This window comes from Pseudonaja textilis, chromosome 5 (genome assembly GCF_049901715.1).
Source record: "Pseudonaja textilis isolate UNSWEBS1 chromosome 5, rPseTex1.2, whole genome shotgun sequence".
Lineage (NCBI taxonomy): Eukaryota > Metazoa > Chordata > Lepidosauria > Squamata > Elapidae > Pseudonaja > Pseudonaja textilis.
Window position 1 is genome coordinate 9,457,952 of NC_141994.1, and position 20,092 is coordinate 9,478,043.

General features: G+C 37.3%; 1 protein-coding gene across 4 annotated transcripts in view; it reads right to left on the reverse strand.

The window, feature by feature from the left end:
* The window catches only part of GRM8 (glutamate metabotropic receptor 8), a 512,156-nt gene that overhangs the window by 165,954 nt on the left and 326,110 nt on the right, over positions 1 to 20,092 (reverse strand). For all 4 annotated transcript variants that reach the window (XM_087934107.1, XM_087934106.1, XM_087934104.1 and 1 more), the window contains one exon: positions 1,430 to 1,630. In XM_087934107.1, coding sequence (XP_087790233.1) covers positions 1,430 to 1,630 — 201 coding nt within the window. The remainder of the gene's footprint in view (positions 1 to 1,429; positions 1,631 to 20,092) is intronic.

Consider the following 20,092-nt stretch of genomic DNA (forward strand, 5'->3'; position numbering starts at 1 on the left):
TTGTTACGTAAGTCTTTCTTTTTGTGGAAATTACAAAAAGAGAAATCAAAGACACACGAGATACTTTTACTACAGCAAATGTACTTTTACTACAGCAAATCAAAGACACACGAGATACTTTTACTACAGCAAATGTTTGGATGTTGCCCTGCTTGTTTGTTTGGCTTCAGGAAAAGCATCTGAAACACACAGTTTCCACTTGGAAGCTAAATGGAAAACAATCTTGTACTTTTTTAAAGGAGGGCTAGCAGCTGAGGTCACTAGAGTATAGTCTAATAGTGCTGCTCTGCCTATAGTTTGTAGGCATTCTGCAAAAAGAATAATATTATACAGATCATCCTGCCTTTGAAAAATGTGTAAAATACAATCCAACAGCGGGACAATGATGAATTTTCAGGAAGAAGCAGGTGCTTTGAAAACCTTTAATTTCACCTTCCCCTTTTCGTCTTCCTCCTATGACCTATAAAACATTAAACTTTGGCTTGGAAACTTCCACTGATCCTGCCAATGGATCACTAATTACATTTTCTCAGCATGGAGATGCCAATAGTACAATATTTTATAGAGTTTGGCTAGAAGCGAGAGAGAGAATACTCAATAGTATGTATCATTTTATTTTGCTTAATTGCTGAGGTCAAACGTAATTCTTTGTACAGATCAGTAACAATAACTGAGTTACTTAGACTTACGGTGAATAAACAACATATGAATACAGATCACCTGTTCATGCCTTTAATCCTCTCGAGTAAGCAAGTAAGACTAACTACATAGAAGAAACTAGAAAAAGCCTGCTTATTAGAATTCCTGAATCCTTGAGTCGTTGCTATCAAACAAGCTGAGATTTTTAAGCGGACAGTAAATCACCTCTACCACCAACTGAATACCATTCCTTCCTAAATAATTTGAAGTGCTCGTGCAAAGAATGCACTAAAACCAACATTTTATCCATAGTAACCTAGAATAAATCAAGCATGTTAAATGTGTAACAATGAAGTATCATAATGGAAATATTCAGAAAAAGATGATGCTTCTATCAACAATTATAGATCTAACTATGTATATATAGGGACATCATTAAGCTATTTTAAAGACAATTAAAACTAAAGAGTGCATGATCTCTGTCTCTTCTTTAATTAGTATGTTATCCATCAGTTATAGAAGGACTACATAATTTGTTATTAGAGGAGCAATTTTCCGTTTGCCTATTTGGCTTGACATAAATTTATGTTTAATATCTACCTTTTGCGGGAAAACATCAACCTTTAACATCAGCTTAAAAAGAAGACGAGGCACACTTTCACTGTTTTTTGTTTTTGTTTTGTTTTTGACAGAGAGAGAGAGAGAGAGAGAGAGAGGTTTCAATAAAAAGTTTCAAAGTGTATTGCGGCAAATGAAAAATCTAACACAGATAAAAATAGTATGAACTTACCATTGAAATTTACTGCCCGGATGTAACTAAGTAACTCTTTGCCATCAATTGTACTCATGCGAGGACAAAGACCAATGTACCCAGGGCAAAGTTCTTTATGCATGTTGTGTAATGCATATGCCATTGAATATACTGCATCAATGACAAACTGAACCTTTCCTTCTTGTTCATAAGAAGAATCTCTTGCAATTCGTTCCAATCCTGTGAAAAAGAAGACAGATGAGGAATCATTTTACTAGACTAGATACTGAGGCAAATCTATGTATTGAATACTTCCTGTTGTACAAGAAGGTTGTGAACTCAAAATTAATTACACATCCCTGGCAGACTGAATGCTTCGACACAGTTGATATCCACAATATATTTCAGCAGCTAAATGAGAAGCTGGGGAAAGTGGCAACTTATTTTGGAGACAGAAGAAAAGGAATCCTATGAGCTACTGGGATTAAGCACTTATGGATGGATTCATCACTCATTGTTGTGTAAAACAGTATTTTTAAAAAACTTGGCAACTTTAAGATGTTGGAATAGACAAATCTTAGTTGCCAAGTTGCCAGGTTTGAAAAACACTGGTATAAAACAATATACAAATTTAAGTTAGACAGTCTTTCTCAACAGAAAATTTATAGAAAGTTCAAGAATTAGAACAGTATGATAATTAAAAAAAATATTAAGTTTTCATTCAAACCTTAATTTGGGAAAACAATATTAAATGAAGCAAATCTTAGTTACATTAAATATGACTAAACAAACATTTACACCACCCTTACAAATGCACATGATTATATTCAGGCCATTGGATGAAAAAAATGCTTCAATTTTTAATCACAAAGAAGTACTTGTTAGAAGATTACCATATTTGCCATCAGTCTTCCAAATTTGCCTTATAAATTAGGTGACAGAAAGAGGATTTATTTTAAGAAGCAGAACCTACTCAGGTTGCTGCTTCCAAACTCTTTGTTTTCAGCTAAGTAATTCTTGCAGAACAGCCAGCTAATTATATTTAAACTGTTTTTCCAGCATTTGTATAATTCAGATTTAATTTAAATGGGGAGACTACTTTTATATTCTTCCCATTCATTTCTGTGGTTGATAAACCACTTTGGAAGGAAGGTCTGTTTCAGTCCATTATTTGTATAAAAATAGCAACAGCGCTTAGATTTATATACGCCTTTATAGTGCTTTACAGCAGTCTCTAAGCGGTTTACAGAATCAGCCTATTGCCCTCAACAATTTGGGTCCTCATTTTACCCATTTCAGAAGGATGGAAGGCTGAGTCAACCTTGAGCCTGGTGAGATTCGATCTGCCAAATTGCAGGTAGCTGGCAGTTAGCAGAAGTAGCCTGCAGTACTGCACTCTAACCACTGCGCCACCAAGGAATGGTTTCGGGCTCCTAATTCTAAGCCAGTATTAGCTTCAGAGTTGAAGTTTATACATCTAAGAATTGCCAAGTTTCACAAACACTTTTCAAAAACTATCATAGATTTAAATTAAGGCCTACATATAGCTCTTTTAAAGATTACCTTAATTGCTCACATATTAAGATTTTTGGATAATTTGGTCAATTTATGATATTAGTTGCTGATATTCTCACACAAAATTGGTCATGCATAACTGATACAGATTAACATTAAGTACAATTATCAGAGGCCAGAAAAAGGCAATTTAGGAAGTCAAATATTTGACACACTTAAGGAGGAGCCATAAGTGTTTATCTCTGAATCATCCTACCTAATCACACATTCTTAATTAACTCTGAAGAGTAACTTCACTCTGAAGAGTGAAGAAGGCTTCAAGCTCTCCTTAGAATTATCTGCTGAAAGGGCTAAGCATAAATGAATTGAAATAGACTTCCAGAACTGCTTGCTACTCTAAGAAGTCATGTGTTTTATGCTCACCAACCTTACTATTTAGAGTATATTATTCAGCACACAATCAGGACTTTAAAAGCAGATCTGAGAATAAAGATATAATAAGCCAACAAATGAATAGCAGACCTGTAAAAGTGCAAGTATATTTTTTCATTGCATTTGGCAGTAGCAACTCATTTATTTTTCAGATTGATGTTTGACGGATAAATATCTCTAAACAGCCATCCATACTTTCTGGGTCCAGATCAGAGGTAGTATTGAACAGTTTCTGATCAGTTCTGGAGAACCAGTAGCGGAAATTTTGCGTAGTTCGGAGAACTGGCAAATCCCACCTCTGACTGGCCCCACCCCATCTATTCTCTGCCTCCCGAGTCCCAGCTGATCAGCTGGGTCTTCTTTTGTTAACATGCACAGGAGAACAGAACTGGAAAGCAGGTTAGTGGGGTGGGGAGGGAATGGGATTTTGCAGTAACGTTCCCCCAGGAGTGGGGTGGTAATAGAGATTTTACAGTATTCTTCCTAAATCCTATCCTTATCAAAGGGCTTTGATAAACCCGTTGCATTCAAACTTCTCAAATTAGGAACGTAGAAAAGATAGGAAATGAATCAGCAACATTATGGGCAATTACATTTCCATAGTCCCCTTCCATTTTTCTATATACACTAAAATCTAGATATGACTAAACACCGTAAATATTCCATCCATTTTTGTACATTAGACCTCCATTTTCAATGTCATCTTTAAATGTTTTTATTTAATAGATACACAATATTCAGAAGAAAAATCATGTTTGTTGTTTATCATTACAAAAAACATAGGGAATATAATGTTCCACTCCAATACTTCCTGGGTAAATACTCCTCTTTTAGTCATAAACATGCATCTTGTAAATCTAAAGCTTCAACACATTTGTAACAGAAAATCAATCAGAGTTATTTCCCAATGTCATCAGTTAACCCTTCAAAGCAAAGCAAAAATGAAGTTATCTGCTTGGAAGTAGAAATACAAGAGGGACAAGGATTGTCAGAAGGAGATCAGATATAGCTTTAGGTTTATTTAAATCAACCTTGACCCTGGATATAATATATAATATTATAATGTAATATGAGCCTGGATTTAATATATAATATTAAATCAGAGCATAGCTTCTAAAAGTTTTACCTATCCCCTTTTAAAGTTTTGCAGATCTATATTTTCTTCTGTTTAATCAAGCAACATACTGCATTTTTGTGTTATGTGCATTTCCTGGGAAGCAGAGAATATGAGCAATAAATTATGCTAATGAGCTCAGGACGTCACGTGTCTATAAGCAGAATATAAAAACTGAACAATACAGGAGCAATTTCGTATAGCAAGAAAAATGGGCAAAAGAAAGTAGGACAGATTATATTGGAGGTTTTAAAGGAGAGGAAATCAGGCAAAAAAAAATATTTTTTTTAATGCATCCATATGGAAGAGGCAGCTGAGACGCACCTTGCAAGATTACAGACTGCTCCCTTCTTAAATCTTTCTTCCTAGCCAAGTGATACAGGATGAAGTTAATACAAAAGAATTCTAGAAATCACACTCTGCTTTCTCACATTGTTTAACTGAACCATCTATACTGCTTGATACATCTTCAGATCAAGTTCTCATGCCCAAAATGTTACTTTTGCCGTAATTTAGGTTTGTTTTTTTAACAGTAAGAAACTGACTTTACATGTGGTTTTAATGTCCAAATCTAGTCTACAGGCCTAAAATTTTCTTAGGATCTCTTAGATTTGACCCCTTTAAAGCTTTTTTTTTTTTTTCAAAATCAGCAAGTAATGATAGTGTTGCCAGTTGTTGGGACTCTTAAAAAAATCTTAAAATTTATGTCTTGTTTGATTTAAGCATGAATGGCCATTTTATAAATGGCCAATATAGTTTCCCTGTAGTTTCATTGACAAAAATGTGGAAATGATTGGCTTTTACCCAGGGGTAGGATTCAACTGGTGTTACTACCAGTTCAGTGACTATGTTTCCTTAAGCTGTATCTCCTGGACAGCTGAAAAGTGCTGCGCGCAGGTGCACAGCGTTTGAAAAGCCTCTTTTTTCCTGCTTTTTCAACCTCAGCTGTTCTGCAGAAAGCAGCTGAGGTTGAAAAAGCAGGAAATAAAGGACAGGTAAGAGCCTGGGCGGGTGGGTGGCCCAAACAGCAGTAAACACAGAATCAGTTCAGTGCCTGCTGTTCTTCAGAGCTACTGGTTATTTAGAACCAGGCAGAAAACCAGTAGCATCCCACCCTGCCTTTACCTTTATCCCATTCCTTGGTGAATTTCATTTTAGTGCTAACCAGATCTGACCCTGCTTAGATTGGATTCAAAATACGTTCAATCCAGCCAGTATTAATTAAAGCCCTAGATTAAATATTGGATTAAATGACTATGAATTGTTAGCTCTGGAAATGTATATGATACAAAACTGGAAAGACTTTCATTTTCTGGAAGCAAAGTACTAAAAAATAATACTTAAAGTAACTGAAATTAAATTTCTTGACAAACATATACAAACTGAGCGTTGTAAAAATATACAAAAACATGATATGAATCTCTAATGATATCTAATTAAGTTAAAAGTATATTCAGTCTACTTCTCTAGGATTACTTTCAGTCAAATTTAGAACTCATTATTCAAAGGTCTAGTTCTTGACTATACAATTAATAAATAGCTAACCTCTTTATTTATAGCATAATATTTTATTTTTTGAATCCCTTGCAGTACTCATAAATCATATTGCAATATCAATTAAAAACATACTTATTAATTAACACAATACGTCCTTCTCTAATTATAGAATGATTGCAATAATGAGGTTGCGCTTTCTCCCTCCTAAGAAAAACTGAAAGATTTACACTTTCTTGAAGATACTATCATTCCTCTTTCTAAATGTTTACAAGAATAAAAGCTGCTGAAAATATTATCTATCTAGTTGATAATAAATAAATAGTATAATTTAACTGGATGACAGTGACACATCAACCTAATTGGTTGTAAAATTTAATTATAGCTGTACTTTTCAAAATAAATGTTATAAATAAATATAGCTATAAAATGACGCATATTGTAAAAGCCATAAATACAAGTCAATCCAGCTACAAAAAATGTCTTTTATGCCAGTCTATTTATTAAATATATTTATGTCTTATGTCTTAATTTATTAAATATATTTGTGCTGAACTCAGGAAACCAAATTCTATCTTTCCTAATTTAAAGTAAGCCACTAGGTCCAGATATGCTAGTCCTTAGTTCACTTGTACTTATATATCTTGTATTTTCTATAGCCATTGTCAAGACATTTGGCTTGAGATAAAATTAATGCCTTGAAAGATTATAGAGGAGTAAACATTTAATTTCTCAGTGGATTAAAGGGACTCCCTTACTGGAAACTGTTTGATACATTGAAATACATATCAGCTAACCCCAAAGGATTTTGATTGATTGGCTAGTCCAAAACCTTGGTAGGAAAAATATATAATGCTGAATCCTTGTTTTCTTCATTTTTTTGTTACTTTCTATTTTTCACTAACCCCCTGGAACATGAAAATCTTGTAAAAAACCGTGATTGTTAAATGAAACTACGTAATCCATATGCCAAGATATCCCAAGTGTCCTCATATCCATTTCCATTTCTAAGATACACACTCCATCAAAATAAACAATTCTGTGACAGATGAACTTTAGTCTTTCCAATTTTGTATCATATACATTTCCAGAGCTAACAAATCATAGTCATTTAATTCAATATATAATCTAGGGCTTTATATCACTTTAATTAATACTGGCTGGATTGAATCATGGAACAACATTTTCTAACATACTAGTTATCATTCCTGCAGAAAAATCACGTTTATTTAAAGCTAAAGCTACAAACCATCTGACAGTAATTATACTTTGAAGTAAGAAAATGGGATTGGATTTTATAGCCATCAAGTGTTTGGCAAAATGTAAACTTTTGTGATGGTGAGAAATGTTGGCAATAGTAATTCCACTTTCTCTGAAGAGTTCTATTATAAAGGGATTATAATAGTCTGAACAGTTTTTTAAAAATAAGACACCATCATGACTATTTAAAGCTAGAGATGTTGACATGTACAGACCTACAGAGAAATGCAAGCATCCAAATCTTAACCCCAAATTGAAATGTACCGGTTTGAAAATGGAATATAATAGGAAGATTAATGCATGTGTTCCAATAAGTGGTGGATAAAAAGATAAAGGTGTGTGAAAGAAAATGTATCATTTTAGAAGTCTTCCTTATTCACATAATTTTAGTTGAAATCCCAAGGACATAATTCTGTTTATGGTCATCCCTCTTTTCTCACATCTTTTCTCGACTTTCTTTCTAAATGTAACCAATTAAGGTGAAAAATATGGAGCAGCTGAACAATTTGATTTTAGTCACAGCACCAAGCAGAACTTTCCTTTTGAAAATACAAGAATCTAATGAATTCATGAATCATCTGATGTTGTTTTTAAAAGAAAGAAGTTCGTGCAAACACTTTGTCATTGTTCTTTGTCTCTAATTTCTTCAGACATAACTCCCATTCTCATTTATCATCAACCAATTTCATGTGATTATCTCAATAGGATGACAGTGCAGTATCATACATATCTACTGTAGTCAAGAATAGACAAGAAACATGCTTAGAAACATATTACCACCAGCCAAATTAGAAAAAGATTTTAACTGTATACCAAAATGTGTCCCTTTCTGAATGTTATTATGTTTTTTGGACTCAAAAATCTAGTAAGCTAGTTTTGATGAAAGGACTTTTTTCTTTTTAGAAAAAAAGTGTTAGACATAGGTAAATAATAGTTCATAATCTCTAATGAATGAATGCAAATAATGGACTATATTTAGAAACAAAATTGCAATTCTGAAGAAAGACTGTGTGTTGATATATGTGTGCACACATGTAAATACAAATCTAAATACAGTACTACGCCTTCAACCAAAAGAAGTATAATAATTCGCACATTTTGGTTTAATTTGTCAATATTCTCTTTTCAGCCATATTATTTCAAAATAATGTGTCATAACTCTGATTCAATGTTCTTCTGCAATAATATGTAAGCAACAAGTAAAGTATGATTTAATGCAGTGATGGGAGGAATTTATAGGAACTTGCCTTAAAAAGTAGGAAAATACACTGGAAAAAAATGAATAGGGAAGAAAAGGAAGATCAAGAAAGTTGAAAGACTATAAGCTAATGATAGAATATAAAAGATGGTATTTCTGGACTTTCCATTCAAGTTTGTAAAACTTCCTCAACTTTACAAAGAGGCCTAGCTTTAAAAGACTTTGCTTCACTGATGGACAATTGACCCATTTCCTGAAAAATGATACCATCTCAGAAGCAAAACCATCATACAAAGGGCTCACACCACAGAGAATATAGTAAAATAATTTGGGGAAAGAGGAATAATTTGCATGACGAAATAGATTACAAGACCATAAGGATCCCACAAAAAGCATTTCAGAGGATGAATATGGCTTAAAGGAAAACCACCTTTTCCCAAGTTATGCAGCTGACCTTGCATAGCTGCTTAAAATGGTTGGAGATAAATGCTACTTTCAGCTATACTCCAAAGAAACTTTTTTTGAATCAAATCTAAAAGAATAATATAGAGGCACAATGAATCATATTAGATTTAAGACCACCTTTCTTTGGTGCCTTCCAAATTCATCAATCAACTCCATAAACTGTAGGTGATGTGATATGGAGAGATTTGGCATCATGTTATATGAAAAGATTTGAAATTTATAAATTAAGAATTTCTGAAATTCTTTTTGAAGTGTCTAAAATCCAAAATATCTTCACCATGTGATGTTCACAGTCAGGCATAAAAGCTTCTACTTTAGCTATACTATCATATTTAAAGGGAAGGAGATGTCACATTGGTAGAGGGGACAATGTTTTACCTTTGATCAAGAAACAGACATAAGAAGCTGACAGACAGTACTCCTTAGGTCATGAGGAGTGAGTCATATAAGGGCAATAAAATTTAAATCAGCCACGAGAAAAATTAATATTTTTTCATCCTCTCAATTATGATGGAACAATAGCAACATCTGTGGTCTTCATATATATATATATATATATATATATATATATATATATATATATATATATATATATATATATGTGTGTGTGTGTGTGTGTGGATCTTTGGTTGTTCGGGTTTTCTCCCGCGTAAGATTCAAAGTATCTAGGCAACGTTTTGATGAAGTCTCATTCATCATCTTCAGGCTTCTGTCTCCGGCTCTGTGCTTCTCAGAGTAATGTGAGATTGCAGCTGCTTCCTCCTTTTAACTGCTCATCAGTTAAAAGTTCATCGAGATCATAAAGAAACAAAACTTACAACCTAGCGACCTACTAGTAAGCTTCGATGTCATATCCCTCTTCACCCAAGTGCCAATAAAAGAAGCCTTGACAGCCATCCAAAACAAATACAACCCCCCCAAGCACATCCTAGATCTAACCAACCACTGCCTATCCAATACATACTTCACCTACAATGGACAAAAATACAAACAAATAGAAGGAGCACCCATGGGATCACCCCTCTCACCTGTCATCGCAAACCTCTACATGGAACACTTTGAAACACAAGCTCTAGAAAAATACGACCACAAACCCAAACTCTGGCTCAGATACGTAGATGACACCTTCATAATCTGGCCACATGGGAAAGAAAAACTGAACAACTTCCTCACATACCTCAACAGCCTACACCCCAAAATACAATTCACCATGGAAACAGAAGCCAACAATCAACTTCCTTCCTAGATGTCTTGGTATACAAAAGATCCAATGGCTCCCTAGGACACACCATCTACCAGAAGAAAACACATACTAACCGCTATCTACATGCACTCTCACACCACCACCCAGCACAGATCAATTCCGTAGCCAAGACACTCATCTCCAGAACAAAATGCTTAGCCGATGAACAACACCAAAAAACTGAACTACACACTCTCACCAACGTACTTACAGCCAATGGATTCCAAAGAAAGAAGATTACCCACCTAATCCAAAAAGAAACCCCAACCAAAATCCAAGACAGAGAACAAGAAAACGGCAAAGCCCTCCTCCCATATATAAAAGGCACTACAGACAAAATTAGCAAGATCCTCCAAAAACACAACATCAAAACAGCATTCTGCACAAACAGAAAAATATCCACCATCCTAAGAAACCCCAAAGACAAAATCGAATTAGAAAACCAAGGAGTATACGAAATCCCCTGCACTGCCTGCCCTACCACATACATTGGACAAACTAACAGAAGAATAAGTGCACGCATTGAAGAACATAAGAACTCAATCAAAAAAGAAGAAACGACCTCTTCCCTGGTCCAACACCTCAAAGCCACAGGACATGAAATTGATTTTAAAAATACCAGAACTATCGCCAAAACTGAACACTTCAACAGCAGAATAATCAGAGAAGCCATAGAGATAGAAAAACGCCCACACAGCATGAACAAACGAGATGACACCTCCCGCCTTCCAGCCATTTGGAAACCCACCCTCATGAACAGACGAGTACCTAACATGAAGAAGGACACCAGACCCACACCCATGAGAGCCACACAAGATGCCACCACCACACTTCCATATAGAAAACAGACTCCCACCCATTCAGAAAATGAGACACGACCATGGACCAGAAGCTGCACTGCAGCTGCATCACTACCCACTTCAAACCCCTCTGAGCCATACATGAAGCAAACCGACACCCACTATGAAGATGCAGCAGGACCACGTACTAGAAGCCAAACAGCAAGATCACAACTCACCAGCTCAAATCCCCCAGCAACTAAGACTAACCTGAGCACAACCAAGCCCCCACCTGAACAGAACACGCCTCCAACCAATCAGAACACGGCTAACCCCCCAACCAATCAGAACACAGCCAAGCCCCCACCCAATCAAGTCCCACCCCCACTGGCAGTTAAAAGGAGGAAGCAGCTGCAATCTCACATTACTCTGAGAAGCACAGAGCCGGAGACAGAAGCCTGAAGATGATGAATGAGACTTCATCGAAACGTTGCCTAGATACTTTGAATCTTACGCGGGAGAAAACCCGAACAACCAAAGATCCACATACAAATACCCGCGAGAACCTCAGAAAACATATATATATATATATATATACTACCAAACCAAGTTAACCAACCTACTCCAAGACCCCGCATACAAACCCCTAAAGACAGACCCCACCACCTACCTAGAAAAACTACCAAATCCAAAATAAAAACCTCCCCATCAGTGAAGAAATCCAGCAAAGAATCATACCCAGAGAAAAATCATCCAGATGCCCCAAGCTTTATGGTCTCCCCAAGATACACAAAGAAGGAACCCCACTCAGACCAATAGTCAGCTCCATAGGCTCACCTCTACAAAACCTGGCCAAATTTCTCGCCAAACAACTACAACCCTATGCAGAATCCATCAACTCACATGTAAGAAACTCATTCCAGTTCATCGAAATCATAAAGAAACAAAACTTACAACCCAGCGACCTACTAGTAAGCTTCGATGTCATATCCCTCTTCACCCAAATACCAATAAAAGAAGCCTTGACAGCCATCCAAAACAAATACAACCCCCAAGCACATCCTAGATCTGACCAACCACTGCCTATCCAATACATACTTCACCTACAATGGACAAAAATACAAACAAATAGAAGGAGCACCCATGGGATCACCCTCTCACCTGTCATCGCAAACCTCTACATGGAACACTTTGAAACACAAGCTCTAGAAAAATACGACCACAAACCCAAACTCTGGCTCAGATACGTAGATGACACCTTCATAATCTGGCCACATGGGAAAGAAAAACTAAACAAGTTCCTCACACACCTCAACAGCCTACACCCCAAGATACAATTCACCATGGAAACAGAAACCAACAATCAACTTCCCTTCCTAGATGTCTTGGTATACAAAAGATCCAATGGCTCCCTAGGACACACCATCTACCAAAAGAAAACACATACAAACCGCTATCTACATGCACTCTCACACCACCACCCAGCACAGATCAATTCCGTAGCCAAAACACTCATCTCCAGAACAAAATGCTTAGCCGATGAACAACACCAAAAAGCCGAACTACACACCCTCACCAACATACTTACAGCCAATGGATTCCAAAGACACAAGATTACCCACCTAATCCAAAAAGAAACCCCAACCAAAATCCAAGACAGAGAACAAGAAAACGGCAAAGCCCTCCTCCCATATATAAAAGGCACTACAGACAGAATCAGCAAGATCCTCCAAAAACACAATATTAAAACAGCATTCTGCACAAACAGAAAAATATCCACCATCCTAAGAAACCCCAAAGACAGAGTCGAATTAGAAAACCAAGGAGTATACGAAATCCTCTGCACTGCCTGCACTGCCACATACATTGGACAGACTAACAGAAGAATTAGTGCACGCATTGAAGAACATAAGAACTCAATCAAAAAAGAAGAAACGACCTCTTCCCTGGTCCAACACCTCAAAGCCACAGGACATAAAATTAACTTTAAAAATACCAGAACTATTGCCAAAACCGAACACTTCAACAGCAGAATAATCAGAGAAGCCATAGAAATAGAAAACGCCCACACAGCATGAACAAACGAGATGACACCTCCGCCTCCCAGCCATTTGGAAACCCGCCCTCATGAACAGACGAATACCTGCAACCTCACCACTGCCCACTCCAAACCCCTCCGAGCCATACATGAAGCAAGCCGACACCAACTATGGAGATGCAGCGCGACCTCGAACTCGAAGCCGGGCAGCAAGAAATCCAGCCAATCAGAACACGGCCAACCCCCAACCAATCAAAACACAGCCAGGCCCCCCACCAATGAGAAGACACCCCCACCCAATCAGAACACAGCCAAGCCCCCACCCATTCAAATCCCACCCCCACTGACAGTTAGAAAGAAAAAGCAGCTGCAACCTCACATCACTCTGAAAAGCAAGAGCCAAAGACAGAGGCCTGATGATGATGAATGAGACTTCATCGAAACGTTGCCTAGATACTTTGAATCTTACGCGGGAGAAAACCCGAACAACCAAAGATCCACATACAAATACCCGAGAACCTCAGAAAACAAATATATATATATATATATATATATATATATATATATATATATATATATATATATATATATATATATATATATATATATATATATACATACACACACACACATACCTTGAGTATATACACATCATATATACACAAGGATACACTGCTGTGTGGTTATTTTTAAATAATGGATGTAAAAGCAGGATTAGCTATCTTGTTCTTATATGTACAAATCAGGAAGATAGAATCCATGTAGTCTGCAAATTTAAGATGTCTCTTTATCACCCTTACACATGCATATATTGGTATGGCTATTTTTTTTATTATGGCTGGTCACATAGTCAGCCAAATATTTAACTGAATATTTTTCTACCTATCAATTCCTTCCCAAGGACCTGGAATAGGCAGATATCATTTTTTTAAAGAAAATAATGTAATTTAAAATTATCTTATACAAATATATAACCGCAGAAGAAATACATTGATAAAAAATTTAAAAATTAAAATGTGTGCACCCCAATAAGCCCTATACAGTCTATGTGAGGCCTCCAGGCCTGCTACATCCTGTGAAGCAGGAAATCCATTTCAGCTGTGAAAGAGAAAGACAGAGAGACTCTGAACCACTTAAACAAAAAGGGATGCTTTAGAGCTTTAAATATTTGAGTTTAAAAATGAGTGTGGAGGCGGTGCTTAGGAAGGAGGGGGGAAATAGCCCTTGCAGAAAGTTGTATATAATAGTTTCATATACTAGATAACAGATTAAGTATTTCCAACTATTCTACTCAAAACTAAAAGTGAATTCAAAAGAATGGGCAGTTTGTTTTTTTACATTGATACCCAGATCAATTTCTTATATACAATAACATGCATAAAATGTGCTATCAGATTGAGCCCCCAAGATATTATATTTTTAGCACTTTCGGGCACTCAATTATAATAACTCTACTAGATATCTGACCATATTTTTTTAACATTATTATTTTTGGATTTTAATTAAATCACTTCCCCAATGTACCAGACTGAATGTGAAGATTTCTGGAATGAAGAAACATAATGTGATTATGCTAATAGAGGTAGGTATGAGTCTGTTTTTAGTTTACCGTACCAGCTGTTTGATTAATTCATCCAATCATCATAAAGATCAGTGCATAAAATAACGATTGCTTATCTGATGGAACATGCCCAAACTGCTGTATTTCAGGTAATGAGCTTCATGGAATAAATTGAAATCCAACTTTAGAAATAATGACTCAGAGTTGCAATGACATGCACACAGGTGCACAGAGGCATAGATAGGTACACAAATTGACACCAACTCTATTATAGAGGAAACAGGAATCATAACAGCCAGTTTTAAAGACATTTAAAGAGTTTTTCCAAATATTTATTCAGGACTTTGATGAGATGGCCGCTTTACTTCATTGTGCAACATACAACTCAGACATAAAATTGTGCCAAGGACTGAGAGTGAGATGGCAGGACTGTATTAGATTCTTCAACTAACAAAAAGAGACTTAAGTCACAAGAAGGTGCTTCAACTCATGCAAACTCTTTGAACTTTGCTGTAATGCAGGTGACACCAGATTTACACTCAATCCTGAATAAGTGTCAAGAATTGTAATTAGAGAAACAAACAAATACACACATACACTAATGTATAAGCAGAACTGTCAGCCCTCCAAGGTAGCCCAGACTAGGAAATCAAACCCATAAAATCCTTCATTTCTAATAAAGTATTTTGCACATCTGAATATGCTTTCTTCCTATTTCCCTTTATCTTGAAATAAAGGGTTTTCTTTGAAATATTTCCTTGGGTTATAGATCTAGCCTGGGCTCAAGTTTTATTCATCTAACCACTGTCTTTTTTGCACCTCCTGATCCTCATGGTTACTTCTTCTGCCCATTACAAGAAACAAGAAATATTTTTATACAATTTAATACTACCACATTATTTATTATTAAATTCAGCTTACCCATCTCTCATTGAACATGACATAAAATACAAAATAGAAAAGTACATATTTAATGTGCATCCTTAATAACTAATAGTACACCAACAATTACAAGATTGTGAAAGTATTTTTGGCTTTGGTATCATCTGGTACCAGAATCCAAAAAAAAGAGCTCAACCACTTAATTATATCAAAATGAGCTTTTAGCTTTTATTTCCCAAACAGAAGGAAATTTCAAAAGCAGGTTACCACCTCATAAGCATCAGCATGAAATGAAAAGGCAAAACTATATATACTACTTTGTATATACAAGCCTTTTGTCATGTCTGAAGCAACTACTTTCAAACAATAAACTCAAAATATCTGATAATTGCTTTAAGGGAGCATCCAAATGTTTCCAGAATTATTCCATCACAAATTGGAAGAATTCTATATAAAGGAGCTATATAGAATTCTTTCTATAATTGGCATAGTTCAAGTTTCTATATAATATATTTTATTTAGAAATGAGTGTATTGACTCATTAAAATGTAAAGTCAAAATAAATTCTCTCTATGATTTTGTAGCTTGTTTTACAGGGGTTGCATGGAAAGAAAATTAGAAAGACCATATGCAATCAAAGGAAACTATGGATGTAGTTTATATAAGACTGCTAGCAGCCCAATTCGATAAAGCTCACCTGAATGATGATCTCACTGACCAGCTATGCAAGCTTTTTTAAAATATGTATTCTATCCAAATTCTATTTTTTTTTTCATTTGGAGGTTGGTTGTCTCTTTTTTTGAACCAAGTCATACCCCTAAATTTTTGAAAGTGCAAGAAAACAAAATAGTCTGATAAAAGGAGAATATTACAGGGAACAGAAAGTTTACTTATTAGCTACTTATGAGCAAGAAAATAAAATAAATACCGTATAGAGAAAATCCATAAAAACAATTTGGTCCACAGTCAAGACCAGCTCTAGAAATGTTGGTGCCCTAGACAAAGCCATATTCTGACACCCACTCTAGTTTCAAACATCTTCCAATTTTGTTAGGAATTTTTAAAACATGCTCTTTTTTTTCTTAATTATATATAACCTTTGAGTTGGACACATGGTGTGCCATTACTGCTTTTCACTTTTTTATCCTGTTCTTTGGAAGTCTTTTCAATTTCCATGATCTCCAAAATAAGACATCCCTAGAGCTGGCCCTGATGTGGTATCAGGTTTAGCCCAAGATTGATGCAAAACAATCCAGCCAGATTTCAGTTCTTTCTTTACTCGCATACAATAGATAGGATTGTGCCAAACTAAACCCTTACTACTCTCACCCTAATGGATATACCCTGGGACACACAAGGGAGAGGCTATCTTTACTCTCTTCCTTCATCTCCTATCCAGCTCTAAGCTGTGCTGCCTCTTGTCTCACCCACTTCTTAGACTCTGTTCCTTTATTCCTGGGAAATTGCCATTTCACCATAGTCCATCAACTCCCATTCTGTAGGCACCATCTCTCATATGTGATGAGCTAATCGTTTTTGAAGGCCTTCTGTCTCAAGTGTTCTGATATGTAATTGGAATACCGTAAGAATTATATTCTTTTCTTCACTAGCAAGCAGCACAACCCAACCATGCATGTTTATGATCAGCAAAACTAATTTATTTTTTAAATGGAATTTTTATGCTGTAAATCCAGTTTTTAAAAAGTGACATTTTGGAAGGTTTTAAAAAATATATTGCTGAGTATTATCCAAATCTATATTTTTCCCTATATCACATTTTCTTTCTTGGGGGAAGGGGTTACTTTTTATTGTGAAAGTGTTGCTCAGTGGTAATTCCTGCAACCTGCATACAGCGAGTTCAAATTCAGCCCATGCAATTAAAAAGAAAAAAATTATAGTTTAACTGATCATAAATAAGTTGTGCTAAATAGCATTCACGTAACTGTATATGATATAATTTTAAACTATGTTCAGATTATAAAATAAAGATATTTAGCACCACTTCAATTCATAAGAGAACCAAAGAAAATATTGGCAATAACTTGAGGAAAGTATCCTGTAAATATATTGTTTTAAATAAAATAATATGCCCAGATAAGTTATTCAAACACACATGTATATGCAATGCAACTCTTATATTTAGCCCATTAATTATCTGTTTTCTGCATTACACATGCACACAAATTTAAATGATTATTATAATACTAGCTGGATACCCATGCTTCACAACAAAACTGTGTGATTAGGCTATGCAGGAGAAATCTAGTTCACAATCCGTTGGCTCAGTGGTGGTTGGTGATTGCAACACATAAGGGAATATCACTTCTGCTGCCTTGAGTCCAGAAGCAGTTTCATAGGTAGAAGGCACAGACATTTTGGTGAGGTACCAACATTTAACACTATAAGGAACCCCAGGCTGCTCCTGAGTGAAGGAGTGGAATGTCTGCGAGTTTGAACTGAGGTAACAGAATGTGAGGCAACTGGCTATGCAGGAGAAATACACAATCTGTTGGCTCAGTGGTGGTTGGTGATTGAAACACACAAGGGAATATTGGTCCCACTGCCTTGAGTCCAGAAGCAGTTCCATATGTGTAAGGCACAGACATTTTGGTGAGCTACTGACATTTAGTACTGTAAGAAACCCCAGACCGCTCCTGAATTCTCCAGTACCCACTGATGTTCTGCCATGAAGATGATGGCTATTACATCATTAAAGCTCAGTGTGACACAAAGACCAAGAGTTCTCTCAAGAAGACAATGCCTGCTGCTGACTTTTACAGCTACAATAACGGCGTGTGATGCTACCTACTTCTGTTCTGCAACCTTATGAGGCAACTGGCAGTTGGAACAGAGTTCTTTTCAGGTGGGCAGTAGTAATAGAATTTGCTAGATTGTGGGTGAGAGAAGACGCGGGAGGCTCTGAGACTATTTGTTAGATCTGGGAGGATGGTTCAAGAACGGAGGCAAGACTCAGATAACAACAACAGCTCTTTATTAGTGACTTCAGATCTGAGCAAAGAATCCCAGCCGCAGCAGCCCCTTATATAGGGCTGGCTGCGGCTAGGCAGCCAATGAAAGAGATTTGAGTTTGCTGCTCTTGGCAGGGCCAATCGCGGCAGCCCGTTTACTAGCCAATCGCATCACTCTGTGGCAACCAATCACGATCTGCTATTCGCGGGCCAATCCGAGTTGCAGGCTTTCGAGCCTGCTAGTCTGGAACACCCTTCCCCTCTCGGTTCCGTTTAAGGGGTGGAGTAATATAGTCTCGCAGGTAGGCAGGTCTTCGCACCTGTCTACCAGACTTACGCAATTCCAATTGTCCATGTTCAAATTCGGGTTCAGATGGACTGTTTGCTGGATCTAGCAGGAACGGTGAACCGGTGCCGTGGTTAGGGCTCTCTTCTGATGCCCCCGGGGTGACAGAGTCCTCAGCTTCGTTGCTACTGCTATGGCTCCCTGGGCTCGCTGAACCTGCTTGGCTGCTGCTTCTTGGTGAAGTGTTCGTCTGCCCAGGTTCAACTACAGCTGGGGAGTATTGCAAGTTATGGTGTGGTGATCTCAGTGTTGGTTCTATTTCCGGGCTCACGGCTTCCCCTCCCCCCCTGGTGTCAAGGCTGGGGTCAGATTTGGAAGTTGTGGTCAGTCTGGAGTGTAGCTGGTCAATATGGCATTTCCACGCTTTGCCATCAGTGGTGAGTAGACGGTAGGAGTGGGGACCCGTAACTTGAGTTACTTGAGCAGGAATCCAGAGGGGATCCCCAGAAATTTTTTTTGCAAATACAAGGTCTCCTACCTTAAAGGCACGGTGCTTGCTGCTGGAACCCAGGGGCTTTTCTGGGGTGTAGGCAGGGTGCAAACGGTCTAGAGGCGATCTGAGTTTCCTGGCCATCAGGAGTTCAGCTGGGCTCTTGTTAGTCGTGCTGTTAGGTGTGATGTGTTGAAGAAGCAGCATTCTAGTGACTTTATCGTGGATATTACCTTGTTCCATTTTCTGTAGGGTTTTCTTTGTGAACTGAATCATTCGTTCAGCCCTGCCATTCACCGCTGGATGAGCCGGCAATGTGAGTGCGTGTCGGATGCCCTGTTCAGCTAGATATTGTTCAAAGGCTAAGGCAGTAAATTGGGGCCCATTGTCAGAAACCAGGACATCAGGTAGGCCGTGTGTGGCAAAGAGTCTGTTCAATTTCTTGATGACTGCTTCAGTAGTGGTTGCTTTCATTTTATTGACCTCAAGCCAGTTAGAATACGCATCTACAGTTATTAGGAAAGTGTGGCCTCTAGTAGGTCCCGCAAAGTCAATATGAATGCGAGACTAGGGACCCCTGGGTGTTTCCCATTCTGCTGGTGGAGCTTTTGGTGGGGCTGAGTGGTTTTCCTGGCATCTGTTACAAGAGGCGACCCAGGTTTCAATTTGTTTGCCCATACCTGGCCACCAGGCATAACTTCTTGCCAGCGCTTTCATATGCACGATGCCCGGGTGTCCATCGTGTAGCATTTGCAGGACTTTTTTTTGTAGTTTAGTTGGTATGACCACTCAGTCTCCCCATAAAATGCACCCTCTTTGTGAGAAAAGCTCTGTCTGTCTGTTTTTGAATGGCTTAAAGGTTTCCTTAGGCTCGTATTATGACCATCCCCTCTCCACCCAGCCAAGAACTCATGCCAAACAAGAATCTCTTTTGGTTTCAAAGGCGATGTCCTGGGCCGTTAGTGGAGGTGAGGGA